Here is a 20246-nt window from a genome sequence, read left to right as displayed (position 1 = left end):
TTCTTCAGTACATATTTTTGGCTGTTTTTGAGTTGAAAGTAATTTTTTGGGGGAGGATTGGATGAATGAGTTTAGACATTGCTCAGAGGAGCATGTCTCATCATTACACTTCTAATGATGCGCTTGGGATAGTGACTGTCACTCTGCAGTGAACAGCACCATGGTAAGTGTCTCACCATGTCATATTGGGTTCAACAGGCAAAATGTGACAAAATTAAAAGTACTGTTGGATTTATTTTGCGTGAGAGTGAATATTTTTTATCATTTCTCCAAATAGCAGACTTTACTGTCATACAGGTAATCTTGATACAAAAAAGTAGGCTTCTTTATGCATTTGCAAGGATCAGGATTATAAATCTCAGATTGGTTATTTAACACGTTTCTCTAAATCTCTTATTCATGAAACTACATAGCATTGGCTCCAGTGCCGTCTTTGCAGGTCAACAAATGTGTGTAATCTGTCCTATAAGACGTCAAACTATCTGCAAAGGCAACAGAAATCTTTTTAAATGTAAAAACACTCAGCATTTAATTGTATCCCGGTCTCTCCTGTGGCGCTGTGCACAGCATCCATGGGTGAACATGTTTCATGCTCCTTCAGCCACATCATGCCGCACATTTTCAACCTGTCAGCTTCCATGAGCTTCCTCTCCACCAGGGACACTGTTGCTTCTGAATGCGAGAAGCCAGGCAGGATGGTCTATGCAGGACATGTGCTTTGTGTTTTAAACAAGGACACAGCTACAATCAAACAACAGGGAATATAGGTGAAATGGCTTTTTGAAATTTTTTTTGCAGTGAATTATGGTTTTATTTTCTATCGTGCACTTTTCTTTTTGGCCTAAGACATAAACCTTAATAAGAGCAGAAGATGACAGCCATGGATCATTCTTATCCTGCAGCAAAATGCAATTTCCCCTCTGGCAAGAGATGTATTTAAAATATCTGAAAGAATTAATAGAAAATGTGTCAAAGACAACTTCATTACTGCTTTAATAGACCAGGGTGTGTGTGCCAACTTAAACTACCATTAATATTTCAGGAGGGAAACACATTCTATCCAATACTATAACTGATTCAAATAAAAAAAAGATCACTTTGAACTTGTGCATAGCTCAAATGCTGTAATACATTGTGAAAAACAATATGACACAAATTAGCTTCTGACTCTGAAACGCTGGGGAGCGCGTTTGTTGTCTGTGTGTGTGTGTGTGTGTCTGTGTCTTCCCACCCCCTCGCTTCAAGTGATCCTTGCTCTTGTGAGATGTTTTTGTCCTATGTGAAGCTTCACAGCTGAATGGGCCGTGGTTGAGCGAGGTGAGTTCAGTTGACCCCGGGGTCACGCGTAGACAATGGGTAGCCAGGCCTCTATAGGAAGAACAAAACAGAGACCCCCGGGCTCATGGCCCCTGTCGTGGGAGGAGCCTGGTTATGGTAGGCCATTTTAGAAAATAAGGGCAGAAGTGGTGCTGCATCAGAGGGGATGTTTTGGATCTCAAGTACAGGCTTGAATGTCACAAGTGCTACCAGCATGGTGTTTTAAGTTGCCCATTTTACCTGGGAAGCCTTTTCTCAGCTCACTGTTATGCTGCAGAAATAAAAACAATGATTTCATGACCTTATGTGCTACTATACTGTCCACATGTACGACTGCTTTTCCTTTACCTTCATTCCAAATTACATAAACTAAAGAGTATCCTTAAATGTTTTTTTTCAACTCACATATAGACAGATCTTTAACTATCATTTGTGCAGAGAGCATACAGAGCTTGCAGAGGGAGGGGAGGGGAAGGGGGTCTAATAAGAGGAGCCGTAAGCTTTTATCTGACCACATGGGACGATGTGAAGTCTACAACCTCCCCGGTTCACCCACCCCCCACCTCACTTCCATATGCAGAGGAACTAGACCCACCACTGGCTTTGTGTGGGGGGTTGGGGGTCATGACTGAGCGCTCCCACTCCCACAGTGTGCTCAGGGAAATGGAGGAGAAGCACAGATAATTTGGTATCAGGGTGAAAAGTGTTCAAGTTGCTGGTCAGTTGCAAGAGTGGGAATTGCAGATCTATCACACACTTCTGGTAAAAGTGGACTAAAATATCTTGAGCCTGTTTGAGGACACTATGCAGAATTTATAGCAACATCAGCATGCAGCACAAAAGACACTTAACAGTTGAATATTTGGAGGGTTGAACCTTTCTGCTGAGAATGAGTACTGTCATCTCCTTTCTGAGCCTCTGTTAGTTGCATAAAGACAATTTTTTTTTTAAAACAACAGAAACTTCTGTGATGGGGAAGTTGGGGTTTTTTCACTTCCTCTTTACAGTTGAAAAGCAATCATGTCTTGTAGTACAGTATTTAGCTGGCTAGTTCCATCTGCTGGCCAGCTACCATACTGTATCTCGCTCATATGTTTGACAATTTACAGGATTCAACACATGACAACAGAATAATTAACCAGCAGCAGATTGAACCATCTTCATTTTTTCACACCCACTTCAGGGAAACACAAATTTTTGACTTCTCGACAGAACATATTGGTAATAACAGCATGCTTTTGTAATTAGTGCAAGTTGTATTGAAAGGTAAACAACTCTCTGCATTTCATCAACCTCCGTTAAACTCAGGAGTTCACTTTAATGGAGGAAAGGTGATCATGAATGTGTAAGCTTCCCAGGTTGAAGCCATCATTCTGTTTCTTTGTCATTAAACTCCAATGCATATGTATTGGCTGAAAAACACTTCTTTTATCATTTATGTAACTTTACTCAAATCTTTGTGTTGTGAACAAAGACATTGTTGGAAGGGTTTTTTTTTTCCTCTCTTGTCCTCCAAGCCACAGGAAACTCAATCTGTAGCTTTACATGATTTCCAACTGACAATAGACCGAAAATAAAGTCTAGTGAGGTGTGCCATGGCAGTTAAACGTAGCATTCATTTCAAGTTAAAAGAAAATGGCCTAAATTACGTTTAACAATTGAGTTATCTTTAAGACTTTGTCTGCTAATGAAAAGCTGGAACTTTTTAAACAAAGTACAAATTCGAGGCCCTGATCATCTCCAAACTAAGCATATTAGAAAACACAAAACATTAATGTTTGGGAGCTTTTTCAATACGGTTTATACATAGATTTCACTGCATAAATCATTCCTACTTCTAAAAATGCAGAACAGTGCTTGAGAGTTCATTTTGCAGACTGTAGAAACTATCAGAGGTGTGTAATAATCTATGTATGTTCTGTATTTCACCATACAGTATCATAATAATTCTTTAATTTCACATTTAAAAAAGATCTTCTTTTTAAGTGCTCAAAGAGATTTAAATTACAAGCAGCCAAAGTGTGGAGAGTTTAGTCTGCATCGGCCCTGTCCTGTCAGAGGGCCCTGAATTTGTCGCAGTACTCGACTGCTCTTCTGTTGTGGTTTGATGTTTATTCCTCATGCTCACATCATCTCTATAATATCCAGCTGTTTTGTTTTCAATCAGAGAAGAAAGTACGGCCAGGAGATGAGAGTATTGCCAGCTCTCTGTGAGCATGAAATGATACGAATATTTTGATTAAGTTCAGAGTTGAATTCTGAATCACAAACAGCAGCCATGATCATTGACATTTTATAATCCTAATTAAGTTTCAGTTACTATAATTTTTCACACAGCATGAACCAAATAGGCAAGTGTGTAGTTTTAATCATTTTAACTTATTTAAAGAAAAGTACTTTTGTGTTTTGCATTGAACTATTTAGAAGGCACAATGCAAAAAACTTTGACAGCAGACTAACATCAAAAATGGTTTTAATGACTTAAAACAATTGTTTAAATGAGTTTAGAAAACTTTATAACTTCTTTATCTGTCTCATTTTTATATTTCACTTAGTGTGTCCTGATTATTATGACATCACATTTCTATTTCAGTTACAGACGTTTTGAATCAGTTGTTGGACCTCATTTTTGTAAAAACCATATTAACAATTTTTGTGCAGTTTCTGTAGAAGTGTTACTTCAAAACTAAGTAAAGTAACTTTCCCGCAAATTCACACCCAAAACTTACTGTTGTGTCATCATAAATCAATTTTAAATAGAAGTATACAACTTTTCAAAAGATAAATGTAATGAATAAGCAGCAATCTGACAAAAGAATTGAAAAATGTTTCTTTGAACATTTAGGCCTTTTTTCCCCAAAGACTTATGAAAAGAAAACTTTTGAAAGTCTTTTATCCTACAGTTCACACTCTGGGTTTATGATGGATGCTTAATAAATTTACTGAATTTCTGTGCTCAAGTTTAGGCCTATATATAAACAGTTTTAGTTATATTACTTTATATATTACAAACACTTGATCATGTCCTCTGGAGCAAACTCTAAACATACAAATGAGTATAAATCATTGAGGGTAAATGTTAACTGCCCCATATGTTTAAATGTGGCTTGGATAACAAAAACTTGTTTAATATGATTATCTATGATCCTTATTACTTTTTCTTTTTGTCTCACTATATGCAAGCCGCCAAATTATTATTTTTTAAATATGTAAATGAGCTACAGGTCGATACATGTGAATATATCAAACTATAGGCTGATATTAACGTGTTGTGGAGAAGCAACAGGTTAATTATTCGTTTCATTTTCCTTCGTTAAACGAACATATAAGCCAAAAAAATAAAGAATTAAATGAGTTCAGATGACAAAAATAGTTCAACTATGAGGCGCCGTTATACTGCTGAAAAGTGGTTTAATGGTTTAAGATTATTTATTTATTTTTATTATAATGCATAACTTAAATGGCCATAAAACTGCATGAATAAACAGACTGTTTCCTGTCATACATGCATATAATCTGTATATTAAAAGAAAGATAAAAAAAACAACAGATCCCCTCCTGTTTTCCCTCTCCCTCCTCAGTGTGGAGAGGTGGAGGCTGTTGGGTTGGAGATGTGGGTCGGAAGTACCGTAGTTTATGTATGCTAATAGGGAGAGTTGGGGGTTGTAGCTAGATATTTACGTTCAGTGGGAGCCGCCCTTCATTCACCCACATGGTTACCAACTGGTCGCCTTCGCGCCACTTTCCTAACCCCGCAATCATTTTTAAGCAGCGTATCTGCGCTATAAATTGGCTCGCGATCGGCTCAGATTTTACTTAATGTTTCCTTTTGGTCCGGCGGTAGAAAAGTTTGCGGAATAGTTACGTATTTATTTCTCTCTTTTTGTCGGCGAGAGAGACCTACACGGCGGCCAGCCCAAGCAAGTGAGCGAAGATGGTGGATTTCGGCTGGTGAGTGTCTGCCGAGCGCATGTTTATCGGCAAGGAAGTCGGGGTTTTGGGGTTATTTTTTCAATCTGTTTTCATGTATGAAACCCCTCATTGGTGTGTTTCACGTTTGTTTTTTTACGTGTCTTAATATTATATAGGCGGAATACCCAAACATGAACGCTTAAATGATATTTTGGCGATGAAAACAGTGCAGCGTGAGGCGCATGGCAGCCCCCTCGGCTCCTCCACCATCGAGGGGAATGAGGGAGATTTGAAAAAGCTGTCCGGAGCTCTCTTTCTCCGAAACTAGTTGGGAAAAAACATCTTGATAACATCCCCGAGTTTGTGTGTGAATATACTAGTGTGCTATTTTACAAAAAGTAAGTTTGCAAATGTGTTGAATTAGCTGCTTAGTGTCGGGTGCAGTGGTGTGTGAGTTAAAGTGCCCCCCAGAACAAAGCAGCAGCACATGGGGCAGCTGTAGGCCGCGCGTTTTAGCTTAGCTAGCCTAGCCTAGCCGCAGAAACTTAAAGATAAGCATGATAACCACTGAACATACCACTAATAAGGTGACTCTACTAATAAATTAAACGCCACAGTAGGTAAATGCAGCTAATCAAACAGGGAAGATGCACCGTTCATGTATTTATTTAAAGGCGTGCTCGTTTGTTGTTGGCTAACCAGTGTCTATTTTATTAGCCTGCGAACCACAACATAAAAACGAGCCAGCTTGTTTTTACTGAAAGCACTCATAGCTGCTCCTGTGTCATCTCCAGAGAGGTTGAGTGTGACTGTGGTGAATATCGCAGGATAAAAGCCATGTTTTCATCGAGCTAACAGCAGCTAAGCTACCTGCTAGCATCTGTTCCTACATGGACGTTCAGGCTTGTTTTTTTCTAATAGCCGCGAAACCGCAAGCCAGCGCTTTCCCCCCTTTGAGACAAACAAACACGCAGTTGCAAAGATTTTGGTGTTCAATGCTACGTTTTGCGTTTAGCTTGGTTGGTTTTAAAGTCATTTATGCTAAGGTTGGCGCACTTCGAGGCGCCATGTTAAAGACGGTGGGGGAGGGGTGAACAACACCGCTCACTGCGCAGGCGCGCCCGTGTCGCAGGGAACGCGGGCCGCAGGCTGCTCATTCATGTTTTCTAGTGACCTCGTGCTGCTGTAATAAATCATAACATCTTGTACCACAACAACTAATTCCTGTAATTATCGATTAACCAGAAATAATGATGTTCAGTTCTGATGGAGGGAGACGCAAATTCTTCGATTTTAGATATTTAATCACAAGGAATTTCTCACATGTGCGCCACATATCAACATGTGCAGCATGTAACTTGTTGCAATATCGTGTTTGTCTTAATAAGCTCTCCTATGTGTGTGTTTTTTTTCTTCCACTCCTCAGATCCACCTTGAAGTGAAGGAGCCCTAAAAAACTGCAACATGGAGCTGTGTGACCGTCTTTCCCATGAAGCAGGAGAGCAGTGATGCTGTAATCAGTCTGTGTATTGTCAAAGTGCTTACAGTGCAGGTAGTACTATGTAATACCTACTGCAGTGGAGGCACTTACAGCAATACCCTGACACTGATGTGCAGTTTCTTTGATGTTACATGTCATTATGAAGTACTGTCTTTGTGCTAAGGTGCATCTAGTGCAGATAGTGACATAGACTAGCACCTACTGCCCTAAGTGCTCCTTCTGGCATAAGGGGCTGTGATATGCGCCACCAGACCATTCTTAATTTCTAATTGGGCTCAAATATCTTGCAGTTCTCTGCTAGTTTTGCATAGTTGCACTACAAGAATAGATGAGTTGTGCAAATCTATGCAAAACTGATGGTGGCCTGCTTGCTCTCCACCTGTTTAGATCTTTGGTTTTGGGGGTGTCACATCATCCACAATCTGATTGCCTAATACACCCGTAACATTGTAAAAAAACAGATTTTTGCCAGTTCTCATCCAGTGACCTCAAAGTTTCAGCAGTACTAAAGTGCTTATAGTGCAGGTAGTGTTTTTCTCCTATCTACTGCAATGTAAGCACTTGAAGTACTTCTAACTAACTGCATCTTTCTGAAGCTCAGATGTCCGTAATCACCAGGGTTGATCTTTGAATCATTACTTGGTCAGTTTTGCTGGTTTGCATTCAGCTTTAACTGATGTTCGCTGTGCAAATCCATGCAAAACTGACTAGGTTGATGAACTATGTGCTGTCAGGTGGGATTGTTAAATCAGATTATTATTTTTTTTACCACATGACAGTTTGGATAACTGGAGCTGTCCCTTCCTGTGCAGGTGGGGATTAGTAGCAATGCTGTGTACCTTGAGGTATTGCACTTGTCCCGGCCTGTGTAGGAATGAGGAGATGGAGCTGACCTGGACCCTGACCCCACTGTTGATCAGAAACCTATTATGCTCAAGCTATAGGTCCTGTAATTTGAGAAGTTTGTTGTAACCATACAAAATGCATGTGAGTACTGGTGGATTGTATGTAATTAAATTTAATTGTAAATTAAATTGGTGATATTCTTTCCCCCCCTCTCCATGAATTTATTATAATTATCTCTATGAAAATGCAAATCTCAATGAATGGACTCACAGTTGCAGGTGTAACATGTACCAACATTTTGGGCCAGAGTTAATAGCAGTTGTAGTTTAATTTTTTGTCAAAGGTGTGTAAGTTGGATATATGGAAAATTTAGAAATAGTCTAACTTTTTAAGATGGCTCTAACATTACCCCCCCCCCCCCCCCCCCAAACTCCAAAATCTTACAACATTAACCTTTTTTTACAAGATAAGACTGGTTGGGGGAAAAAAAGTGCAGAAGCTAATCATCATGTGATAGCTGTGCGCTTTAGTCAGCAACCTTTTTTTTGCAAACAGTAGATTTTCTGATTCTCACTTTTTTTTTTTTTTTTTTTTTTTTTTAGCAATCTGATTAAACTATTTAGCACTATTATACTAAGTGGTGTCACATTGACCACCTTTGCCTCCAAATTAAGTGAGTGCTCTCACCAGCTGGGTTTATGCATTTATGTTCTAATCTTGTAACAGTTTGTAGCAGTGCTTCAGTCTGTAAGGAAAGATATTTTAGATCACAGCCCTTATTGATAATGGCTGTATCACAGGTGTTCATATTCAACAGCAGTGCTGTATATAGTGAAGGGCATGAATGATGCAAGGTTTCGTGTATTCATTTTGCATATTAAGACTTGCATGCTAAATATAGAATATGCCCATACAAATCAAGTGAAATGATCTTTAAACACCTTTACAGCACCTGAAATATGTACTTATATTCAGGAATGAGTGATGCAGTTTATTTCTGATAGAAACCACTATGTGGATCACACAGGTTACAATAAGGAAGTATACGAATGAAACTTTTTCTACAACACTCACTCAACTCTTAAAATTAGTTGAGGGAGTTAATGAAGACAAAAAAATTAGAGCATATTATTCAACCTCTTACTATTCGTTTTCTTATTTAACGTGAATCCTACTGACTGGGGTCCCAGCAGACCCCAGAGGTATGCTTTTTATATCTCACGTGTGCTTTATTCTTCATGACTTGTCAATCAATTTGTTCCCAACGACTTTACATCATTTCATCATTTCTGTTTCTGTTTTAATTAGTGTTTTTTAAAAATACCAATGTATTGGGGTCCTTGGGGACCCCAGTCAAGAGCACCTAATTCAGCACTACATGCAGTTTTAACAGACGGAACGATTTACTGAGTTCATGTTTGCCATTGGTCAATTTAAAGTATCACACAGTATCAGGGGTGGGGTACTCTGTCAGTCATTTTGAAGGCTTTGTACTTTGGATTCAGATGACAGTAATTACATAACTAATAATGATTTAGAAGAAGTAAATTAACATTTTGCTATGGTGGTTGTTTCTTACAGTGGGTTATTCTTGGGGTCCCCATCTAATAGAATGAAAGTTAAAGAGAAATTAAGTGATAAAAAATGTCATTAAAATCTCAAAACCTCAGTTTAACTGTATATAGAAGAGACATGTGTTTGTCCGTAAGCAATTACTGTAATTGAATACCATTAATTACTTCACATAAAAAAGATCTAATTCAGTATAAGTTAAGAGTCAGCCAAAGGTCATTTAGTTGCACAAAGCGAATGAAACATCCTAAATTGAAAACTCTTGATAGTGACTTGTTAAGTTTATGGTAGTTTTAATGAATAAAGATCAAACCACATTACGGATTAAATGTGTTCTGGATTTAAACGGATTTGTGCATTCAGATTTATTTCATCTCTCCAGCCCACATATGAATCTATTGTCATGTGTCCGGTAGATGGCGCCGCCAGGCTTCCGTCCAACAGCGGATCCAGCAGGTAACGTTACGGTTCCGCCTCTGCTGTCGGTCCAACCAACTCTGACAACATGCCGCTCAGAAACAGACTCCTCACACCGCCGCAACTTTCTGTCTGACTGGATGTGAGTGATTATCCGGACGGGTTTCCTCGACACAAACAGAGACGCCTCACACACGCTGAAACCTGACATGTGGACGGGACTCACCTGAGGGGACTACACACAGGTTTAGAAGAAACCTTAACTTCAATACAGGCTTTTTTTTTTGGGAGGGGAATTACCCGGTATTTTTTTTTTTATTAAAATGGATGTGCCGCTGCGGACGAACTGTATTTTCTTCCTGGCATGTTTCTGTGGATTAGGGTTTGGAAACCCCAACAGATGCGATGAAGTGCGCAAAGTTTTCCAACTCAGGCAAATAGGACCAAATCAATTATTGCCTTTAAGTCCCAGAATAGGTATGTAGGAGTTTATCATACAGCCTGTATAACATTGTCTGGTTTATTAATTGATTGGGTTTTTAGAATCTAAAAATCTTTGTAAACCAACCACTAATTGAAACTGTCATGTCATATTTCCACTTAATGAATTGTATATTTGTTATTTTTTACCATCCTCAAAGCACCAACATGTTAACCACTGAAAGAGCTTGTGAAGTTGTTCAACACACAATATTGCATTTCTGTAGACTGCACTGTCATTTACTGCCTTCTTGAAGGAGTCTTTGTACTGGAGGAGCTAAACACACCTTTTTCAAACTCATTTTAGAGGCGTGTGTGCAGTTATAATAATAATATAGACAATAGAAGAAGAGAGCTTTGAGCTGCCTAGACTACACCTTTTTGTGTGTGTCTTCAGTGACCATATTTGAAGGAAAGATGTGTCTTAAATCAGTGCAAAAACTGTAGAAATCCATTATAGTAATGAACACGTTCTTCAATTCATACTCAGCAATCACATTGTAAGTAAAAGGTCATGCTCTGGCACATGATGCTTATCATCAGGAATAGGACTGTACGACAAAACAGCAGATTACTTATCATTGTTTACTTCACAGTTGTGTCCAGCAGTGTGCTGATAAAAAATATGCTTTTTCAATCCTGTAAAACCAAGAACTAAACCTAGTGAGATTACTTGTTGGTTGTCACAAAGGGGGGGGAACAAAAACTAAACTCTGCTTTGGAAAGCAGATAAGTGGCTTGCAGGGATAAACAGGTATTATTTTGTGTAAAGTTAGGTAAAGTAGGCTTCATTTAACTTTCTGAACATCACCCATAATGTAAATCCACATGATACTTCTCCTACAAGATTTAGGGGAATTATGGGTGTGGATTTTTCATGTGGGCTGTCATTGAGTGCTGCTGCTGCTGCTGCTGCTGCTGCTGCTCTGTGTTCCTCTTGGAAAAGTAAATCTTAATGGCGTTGACTACCAGCCAGCCACAAACTGCTCCCTCTTAACTTCATCAAGCTTCCAGCAGCAGATTCAATTGACAGAAAGCCCTCAGATGCCTCCTAAACCTCTAAATAACCCTTATAACACCATCACCGCTCCTGCCCCCTTAAACAAGACTGTGTGGCTGTGTGGTTTAAAACCTCAGAGCTGTAGTGTTTTGCAGAATTACAACCTGAAAAGTAAGTGGATGATTTTCCTCTGAGATAAATTGTCTGCAATGGGTGCCTCCCATAGTGATGATAAGCTCCTGGTTCAGTGGCCACTAACCCTGTAAAAACACTTGCTACTGTTTTAAAAATGCACCTTCGCTGACCTTTCTGGCAGCCTCAAACAGCTAAAAGTCGAAATGCATCTTGACATTGGAAAGATGCAAAACATTTCCTTGATGAATTCAGATTAATGTACTGAAATACATCAGATAGTGTAATGTGAGATAGCAAGGAAGCAGATATGGACGATCCTTGAGTGTGATTTTTTTGAGTTATCTATAATTGGGTGTGGGCCGGTGAAAAATAACCTCCAGAAATTCCAGGAATCCGAGAGAGCCGTTTCCATGTTTGAGGCTGCCTGTGTGATAAGAAGTGCCAAACAGCCTTCAGTTGAGGTCAGAACACAGCAAGTCAGAAGTCTATCACCCCGGCCAAAAAGCTGTTGTCTGCGGCGTTGGGAAGTGGAAATAGTTGTGTGAAGCATTTAGGTTAAAAAAGCAAGACCTGGGGCGCTTTCATGTTGTCTTATCTGGAAGAGTCTGAATTCCTCCACGTGTGCCATCGCCTGCTCTGCTCCCTCCTTGAACCTCGCAGGGAGCTGATAGCGTCTTTGGCAACAGCTCCTTACACTGTGCCTAGGCATGTCAGAGAGGCTTTTGCGGAGTTTTGGGTCGCTTTTAAGATGTTTTGATTGTCCCGTATGTGTGCAGATTGCTTACATTTGTTCGGAGTGGAAAATCTGAGACATCTCCCGGGGCGAGCGATAACTCTTTGATGGAGATCTTCTCTTAGAATCTAGGTGTTTTGGTTTTCTTGCTCCACTTAAGTGTTTTCTAACTTGTGCATTAGATAAACATGTTCTTTTTGCATGTCTTTTTTTACCCGAAAGTTTAAGGGATGTTTAATACCCTTATAGTCAGTAAATCATTTATCCACTGCTGATATTTCACACAGACATGACCAATTGTAATTTATTTAGATTTCCACTTATTCCACTTTTGTTTTACACCGTAGTTCATTGAAGATTTCATGGATGCTTTTTTTCTTGTCGAATGCATCTGACGGAAGGAAATCTGCTTGTCAGCTCGGGCAGATTGTCAACCTGTCATACAGATAATGCGGAGAATAGTTAGACACATTCACACATTCACACCTTGGGGCAGTTTAGGGCGTCCAAATACACCTGACTTGTGTGTCTTTGGAATGTATAAAGGAAAGTGGAGCACCTTCAGGAGAGCATGTAAATCCCTTGCCCCAGTTAGTGCCTCTCATGTATTACCTTTACATTCAAGTCACAGAGGTAAGCTTTCATTTCACTGTCAAACACAAAAGGTCATTTAACAACACTTACAGGTTTTATGAAGGTATTTGTAAAATCCCCAATGACTCTTCTAACCATCTGGATGAAATGAATATTCTGCTTTTGAGGTTGCGACTCTCTTTCCTGATTTAAACAAAGATGCTCGCTGGATATGATATATGTCTTTGCGTAATTTATTGAACTTGAACCAAAATTTTAACCAATATCAGTCATATTTGTCTATATTAATGTTATGTTTTGTCATTTTCATTCAAAATAGAGCATGTAGCTCTAGTGTTGTACAAAAAAAGCAAGAACGTGTCGTTTTGGCTACCAGGATTAGTCCCAATTTGAGAAATAAGTTAAAAATATCTATTTTTCGTGCAACAGATGAAACATATTTTGATTGAAATGGTTAGAAGAGTCTTTGAGGACTCAGGAAATACTTTCCTAACAGCAGCAAGTGTTACCCAACATTCTGGGATTTTCAAAGATTGCTGGGTATTTATTTTTCAGGAGAATGGATGTTTATTTCTGTTACTTGAATATAATCATATCATAATGTATGAGAGAAACAAACTGAAGAAGGCAATTACCATACGGAAATGGCTGAAGATAAATGGGATACTAAGTTCTAATACTGAGCCACCCTGCTTCTTAGTCTTGTTCCTTTTTAATCCTAGCATCTGTGTTTCTGGCTTCTAACATATAACTTTATGACCCTCAGGTTCAGACCTTCAGGTGTGCATGTCCAGGAACCAGACCTGCTGCACCAAAAAGATGGAGGAGAAGTACCAGGTGGCGGCCCGGAGAGACATCCAGAACCTTCTTCAGACATCCAGCTCCAGCCTCAAGTTTCTCATCTCACGCAACGTGGCTGCTTTTCAAGGTGAGCGTCAGCTGTGTGGGAAGCACTTTTGTAAGGTATAAACTTCATAAGCGCATGTTGAGATTACAGCGCAAAGTGTTTACGTGGGTAATTGCACGCGTGTGGATGTTTGTGTGTGTTTCCCGGTTTCGAGTATACATTCAGCAGTCTGGATTGTGTGGGTGTTGTAAAAACAGTGAATGAGTCAGTGTGTGTGCGTGCAGTGAGGCTCCACTTCAGGGCAAACAGAGCAGAGTCTGTCCTCCTTCCAGATCTACCGCTACACTCTGATCTTGAGATTAGATAGTTTGTGTGTTCCTGAAGGAGACTCAGGAGGCCGTCTGTAAGGGATGTACTGAGACCTCTTTCTAATTGCTTCTGTTACTGTGCAAGGTGTCTGACTCTACTATATCGTGATAATAAAGTCAAACCACATTATTTAGAGGGCTGGAAAACAATTATGCCATCATAAGCAGCCTGCTTTGCTCAAGTGGACGTCCGCTCTTGCATTTGGTTTCAACATCTTTCTCACATTGTTTCCATTCCTCACCATCATATCACTCTTCAGCACCGACTGACAGTTACAGGCAACGACCTGCCTCGGTCTGAGTGCTCCTGCTGCCCCTGTGTGGGATGCCTCTCTCACTCTAGCTGATAGCTGTCATATGACGGCTGAAAAGGGTGGGCAACAAATACAGAGCTTATGACTTGAATGTACAGTCTCAGACATATCATTAAGCCAATTCTCTTTAACGACGTCTCTCAGTCTAAAGACATACAGTTATCCTCCTCCTAAACTCAAATGATTTATAGGAGAGTCTCGCATGATCACAGTGTTTTAGTTGCGGTTTGCAGGGGAATCGCCCTGTTTTTGTGTCGTCAGATGTTTCGTGCGTCTATTTGGGGTCTGACGTTGAGCTGAAATATTCTGCATTTGTAATAAAGGTAATTAAACATGACATCTTTAAAAAAACTTTGAACTTCAAGCAAAGTCGCAAACATTGCTGGTCTTTATTAAAGTTGTCAGAATGTTTTAAAAGACTGAGAGACTGGCACTATTTTACATTCTTCTTCTTGTCAAATCTCAAAAGAACATAGCCAACAATCATTTCCTGAAACAGCTGGGTACTTTATTTTTTTTTTAGCCAATGCTACTCAAACAGGAGCAAATAGTGTATTTGTCGGGAATTATTTCTGGCAGCATAAGAATACCCATTTGTTGCTCGAGTGAGTATATACTGAAACAGGACAGTGTATTTGGGATTTGAGTGAAAAAGTACTGCGCCCACATTCATGGTAATGAAGGAACAAGTCACCCTGTGCAACAGTGTGGTTCATTGATGTGTATTTAATAGTTTTTGGACGACAATGTAGGTGTATTGCACATGTATTTACACACAGATCTATTTTATTGTATCAATTATTCTATTATTTTATCTTTTACTTACTTTTTTGATATATAGGTATTTGATGTTAACTACATTCCCTTGTGCTGATGTATCAAATTGAATTTCCCCTATGTGGGATCAATAAAGGTACATCCTATCTTATCTTATCTATGGCACAGAGGAACAAGTCATATCAGGCTCTGGCTGCAGTTGTTAGCAGGTTAAATTCATTGTTGGTTTTGGTCTTTTCATGGGCATTTTTGACAGTAAGTAAAATATAAAATATCACCAGCCTTATCCTTTAAAAACTATTTAGGCTCCTCTTTAAATTTCTGAAAGTGTATTTTTCTTTCTACCCCCTAAAGTTCCTGTTACATTCTAGGTGTTGACAGCTTTGTTCACACAGGGCAGCAGTCAAATAAGGCTGCAGGAGCTGGTAGCTGTTTGAAAATGCTCCCAAAATGAGCAGCACTCACATGGTTTCATCTGTGGAATGGCAGCCAGTGTGCGCCCCTGCCAAACCAAACAGAGTTCCCTGTCAACATCGGCTCTCATCAGTCAACAAACATTGGCGGCTGCTTGCAACATACAGGCTGCGTAATACAAATGGCAACAGATGAGACTGGAGTTATAGCGTTAGAGAAGTCATTATGTAGTGTTCTCAAGGTATTTTTGTGATTTCTTTAATCGTCATCCAAACAAGGGCTGCAACTATTTTCATTATTCGTTAATCTGCTGATTATCTTCATGATTGATCTGTGAATTGTTTGGACTCTAAAATGCTCTTCGCCATTTTCCAAAGCCCGTGTTGACATATTCAAATTGCTTGTTAAGTCCAACCAACAGTCCAAAACCCAAAGAAAACCAGCAAATATTCACATTTGATAAGCTGGAAGTGAAGACTGTTTGGCATCTTTGCTTGAAAAACAATTAATCTATTATCAAAATTGTTGGCAGTTAATTTCATGTAAATCTACTAATCCATAGTTGACTAATTGTTTCAGCTTTAATCCAAACAGTTTTTCTTGAAAGTTATTAATTATATTACTGTAGATGTTAGGATAGATTCTTATATAATTTGCATACAGAATTATGTTGGTTGGTTGGTAAAATGTGGTTTATATTTATCATAACAAAATTGCAGTTGAAAAAATGTGTACTACCTCCTAAAGTATTCCTCTCCACATGTTCAGTATTGGTTGTTGTTGCTATTTAAGTACCAGTAAATGTTAATGCAATCCACAATATCTGTTTACATACACACACACACAGACACACACACACACACACACACACACACACGGAGCCACCCACGTGGCATTGTTCTATTTGGCCGTAGAGGTTTTAAGAGCCTTTGTCACATGGAGAAAAACTCACTGTGGCACCATATGTATGGGAAGCACGGAGGGACAGAAATGTCTGGCAGGTTCTTAGATCTTAACGGAGTGGAAAAAAGAGCTGTTTTGCCGTTCATGTGTGGACATAAAAGAAATACAAGTCAAGCATTTAATCCCTCTTTCCTATCTAGGGAATGTTCAATGACGCTGAATTAATGTGAGCGAATTGTTTCTTATTCATCTTGTGTGGCTGTGGGTTTTTGTTAAGGCTGTTTTCAGATTATAATGGCAGTGGAAGAGGGCCAACCAACTTAAGAGATCATCTTGGAATCAAAATACAAACACAAGATAAAAAAAAAAATTCTCATTTTGCGTCTATCAATTAATTTTGAGAACAAGTTAAAGAGCGGAGCGGAAAAAAAAGTATCACTTTTGTGTTTCCGTCAACACCTGCAGTTTTCTTCAGTTCTCTGCTTCCCCATAAACACTCTCATGGAGTACAGGAGGAAAATAGACAGGAAGCATTTCTTTTCTGGGGGTGGGTGGGTTCAGGGTATGGAGAAACAAACAAGTCCCTTAGTTTTAGTTTGCAAATGATTGGCAGCCTGCGCTGTAATTTGAGAGACAACAGAGAACAAGCAGAGTGTATAATGCATCACAACCACAGACAGGAAGGAGGACGAGTTAAAAGGGGGCAGGCTAATGTGGTCATTTGTTTTGTGCAAAGCCTTCAATTAGGCATCTTTTATATGATGCAGCTGAAAGGCGAGGGGGGATGAAGAAATTAGAAGAATGTAGATGGATAACAGTCTGAAACACTCAGGAGACACCGGGAAATAAAACGAACCCATAAAATGCTATTTAAAATGTTTTTTCCTGGGGGACTCGACACTCATGTTTTTGTGCTTGTAATGGGCCACAGTTATAAAAAAATCTTCAAGGGCATCTTTTATGTAGAAAAAGCGCTCAATACTATAATATAATGAGTAATGCAAATAAGTGAAACAAGCGCCTGAGCTGTTAATTATGAGTGAGCCTCAAAGCACAGCTGATCTCGCAGTAATGATTCATTACATTTTTCTCTTTTCTTCAGAGCAATGTGCCGCAACATTTCAATATCTCTCGTCCTTAAATGAACCCAACCGCTGCCTTTCAAGTCATTTCACAGCCAAAAAAGATATCCGGGCAACTGGGATGGAAAAAAAAATAAAAAGAATAAAAGACTAAGTTGATGGAATACTGTCAAGCAGACGGTCTTTGAGCTTTCCAGCACATCACTTTTTTTCCCCCCTCTTGCTCTTGGTCTGTCAGTAAGTCTCCCAGGACTGCATGTTTTTATTCACTGGTTGTGAGGTTCCTGCACAGCGTCCACACAATGCACAAATATGCAGCCTGCTGAGCTGGGCTTCAGGGGAGATCTTTTTTCATCCTGTGCAGGTTTGTCTTACATCCATGGCAACCAACCTGTGCAATCCCAGTGCCCCGTGGGGCAGGAGTCAAACAAAACCCAGGAATATAACTCACTATGAATCAGCTGAGAGAGTGTCTGAGGAGGGGCGCTCAAATCATAGCAAAACGCTCTGAGATCACCAGATCAAACGAATGCCCTCCTTTGGGACAGAGCTTTGATTTTAGGAACTATTTGGAAGGCAGTGTATTGCCTTGTGCTGACTGCAAAACTGAAGGATACTCCAGAGTCTGTAAATAATATAATGGGTGTGTTCCGTATGTGATGTAATGATATAAGGATTTTATAATAACTTTGTTCACACTGGAGTTGCAGCCAGTCGTGGTCCAATTGAACCTGAATTTAGTAACAACTTTAAAGACATACGTACCTGCACATTCAGATAAAACATCTATGATTTTACATTTGCATGTGCAGTTACATCAGCTATTAGTTTTAACTCAATCATATAAAGTCATAGCTTTGAACTTTTTGGACCCTTTGTGATACCTTAAAGGAATAGTGACTCAGTTTGGAAAAAATCTGCTCTCTTGCTGAGAGCTAGATGAGAAAATCAATGACACTCTCATGTCTGTTTGCTGTTTGAGTATTGAGCTAGAACTGGGGGGTGTTTAGCCTAGTTTAGCATAAAGACTGGAAGCAGAGGTAAATGGCTAGAAAGCTACAGCTACAAAGGCAAAAAATTGAAACATCAGAAAAGAAAACGTCAAAAAATAGACGTGAAGTAATAAAATGTGTTTTTTTTATATCCCATAACGCATCTGAAAGCCTCCACAAGTATGACATGACCACTTGAGAGCGGCTGTTATAAATTTAATGTTACTGTTAACTTGAATGTCTGCGGTATAATGCTTTTGAGGCCATCGACACTCTGTGGTTTGTGGTCTTCATTCCAGTCAATGTGTCATTTTGGTTTCCAGCCTGGGAATAAAAAAAAATCAAGTCAACATGAAACACAGGAATCCAGCGGACAGCAGTCAGTTTGCCTTTGCTTTTGCATTTGCACTGCTTCTAATTGTGAGCTACTGTTTTGTCAGGAACACAAGTGGTGCAGATGAAATGTAAGATCAAACAGTCAGGACTGAGTGTTGCTATTGTTGGACTGGAAAGCCAGCCTTTTCTAGCTCAGGACTTGCTATTTGCACTCATAAATGCTAATTGTGTTTTTGTGTACCAGCTCTTAAAGGATCCACTGCCCATCTTTTACTCATTGAATTGAGAAAGGAACATAGTTGAATGGCAGTGGCCCCACAGCTTGACTGAGAGGAGACCACAGTCAGCTGTCAAATTAGTACAACACACTCTGTGCCAAACAAGGAGGTCTCAGTAGGGCGGGAAATAAAGCTGTTCTGATTGTTGCTGATTAGACAGATGATGTTTAAGGTTGTTTTTTTTGAAAAAGTTTTTTTAAAGCAAAGTTTCTATTTTAGTGCATAAATTCAGTTTTTGTTGAGTCCAGTTAAGTCAGTTATAACGCTCATACCAGAGCTTTCTACAAGGATATGGAGTAGCCAGCCAATGGGAAAAAATAGCCAGCTATGGGGGTCCGGGGGTGTGACCTCCTGGAGAAAGATTTTGACTGTAAAAGCCCAAATTTTGTGGCCTCTGGCACCTTCTAATGCCACTATTCCATCATAAACACTGATCTTAATTATTGCATATTATTGCATATATTATATCATAATGAACATTCACTTTGTTACACACAAAGCAGGAGAAAATTACTCAATGGCAGGATAACTAAAAATGTAAATCATGGATAAAACGATGTGGAAAAACATATATACTTTATTATATATATTACTGCAAGAAGTTCTATTACATCATATTTTATTTGTAAAACATGATTTGGGGCATCTCACATTAGTTTACATGATAGGTGTGAGGCTGAGTCATAGCCTACATTTTTCTCATATGACATAGGCATGTTTTACAACATTGCCTGTTTTAGTGTTCGCTTGCAATGTGTCTTAGAGATGGCTGTAAAAAGCACAATGTAAATATCGATAATTCATTAATTCGTTCATTCATTAAGCCCATAAACATCTGTGTGGTGTATATGGAGAATGCAGCATTTTCAGTGGACATTTTAATACTTACTGCGCAGTCAAGTTGCTGCCACCGGTGTTTTCCGAAGTAGTCCGTCTAATGAAGATGTCCCCTATCTGTGCAATCAATGCAGTTTTAAATGTGTTTTGTCATCAATTATTTTGATAATATTTGTCAAACACTGTAGACGATGCTCCGCTCTCTACTCGGCAGGAGACAACCTCTCAGCTGAGCGCGCACACACATTCATATAGAGCATGTGGGAAGCGGGACCGATACAGACAGATAAGCATGTTTCTTTATCACAGTGCTTGCATTGTTTTGAAGCAGAGGCTAGTGGTTGTAATTGTACATGCACAGCGAATTGCAACTTGTCTATCTAAACGATTTTATTCGAATTAAAAAATAATATAATAAAGTAGCCGGCTGGACTTAAATGAATAGTCGGTTGTTTGGCTGGCAGACGGTGCTTATGTAAAGCTCTGGCCCATATCATATAACCACAACATCCTGGATTTGAGTCCTGTAAAAGAATATTTTTAATTTGATGGATAAAAAGAAGACAGTAATTATGCATTTTTGTAATTATT

The 20246-nt window shown here is 39.2% G+C and overlaps 1 protein-coding gene and 1 long non-coding RNA gene across 3 annotated transcripts in view; both read left to right on the top strand.

The window, feature by feature from the left end:
- The first annotated feature begins 5020 nt into the window (after positions 1 to 5020).
- Positions 5021 to 7779, top strand: LOC122988521. Of its 2 annotated transcripts, XR_006404828.1 has the most exons (3): positions 5021 to 5268; positions 6656 to 6781; positions 7543 to 7779. It is a non-coding gene; the product is annotated as an uncharacterized LOC122988521 (long non-coding RNA). The 2 variants fall into 2 exon arrangements; XR_006404826.1 differs by having other exon boundaries at positions 6656 to 7779.
- A 1805-nt stretch (positions 7780 to 9584) lies between these two features.
- The window catches only part of gpc5a (glypican 5a), a 119611-nt gene continuing 108949 nt past the window's right edge, over positions 9585 to 20246 (top strand). The window contains exons 1-2 of the mRNA XM_044351974.1: positions 9585 to 10042; positions 13274 to 13435. Of these exons, the coding sequence (XP_044207909.1) occupies positions 9889 to 10042; positions 13274 to 13435 (316 nt within the window). The 5' untranslated portion in view covers positions 9585 to 9888. The remainder of the gene's footprint in view (positions 10043 to 13273; positions 13436 to 20246) is intronic.

The sequence above is a fragment of the Thunnus albacares genome, chromosome 1, assembly GCF_914725855.1.
Source record: "Thunnus albacares chromosome 1, fThuAlb1.1, whole genome shotgun sequence".
Lineage (NCBI taxonomy): Eukaryota > Metazoa > Chordata > Actinopteri > Scombriformes > Scombridae > Thunnus > Thunnus albacares.
The sequence above is the reverse complement of the archived record's forward strand: the minus strand, read 5'-3'. Positions and strand labels throughout refer to the sequence as shown.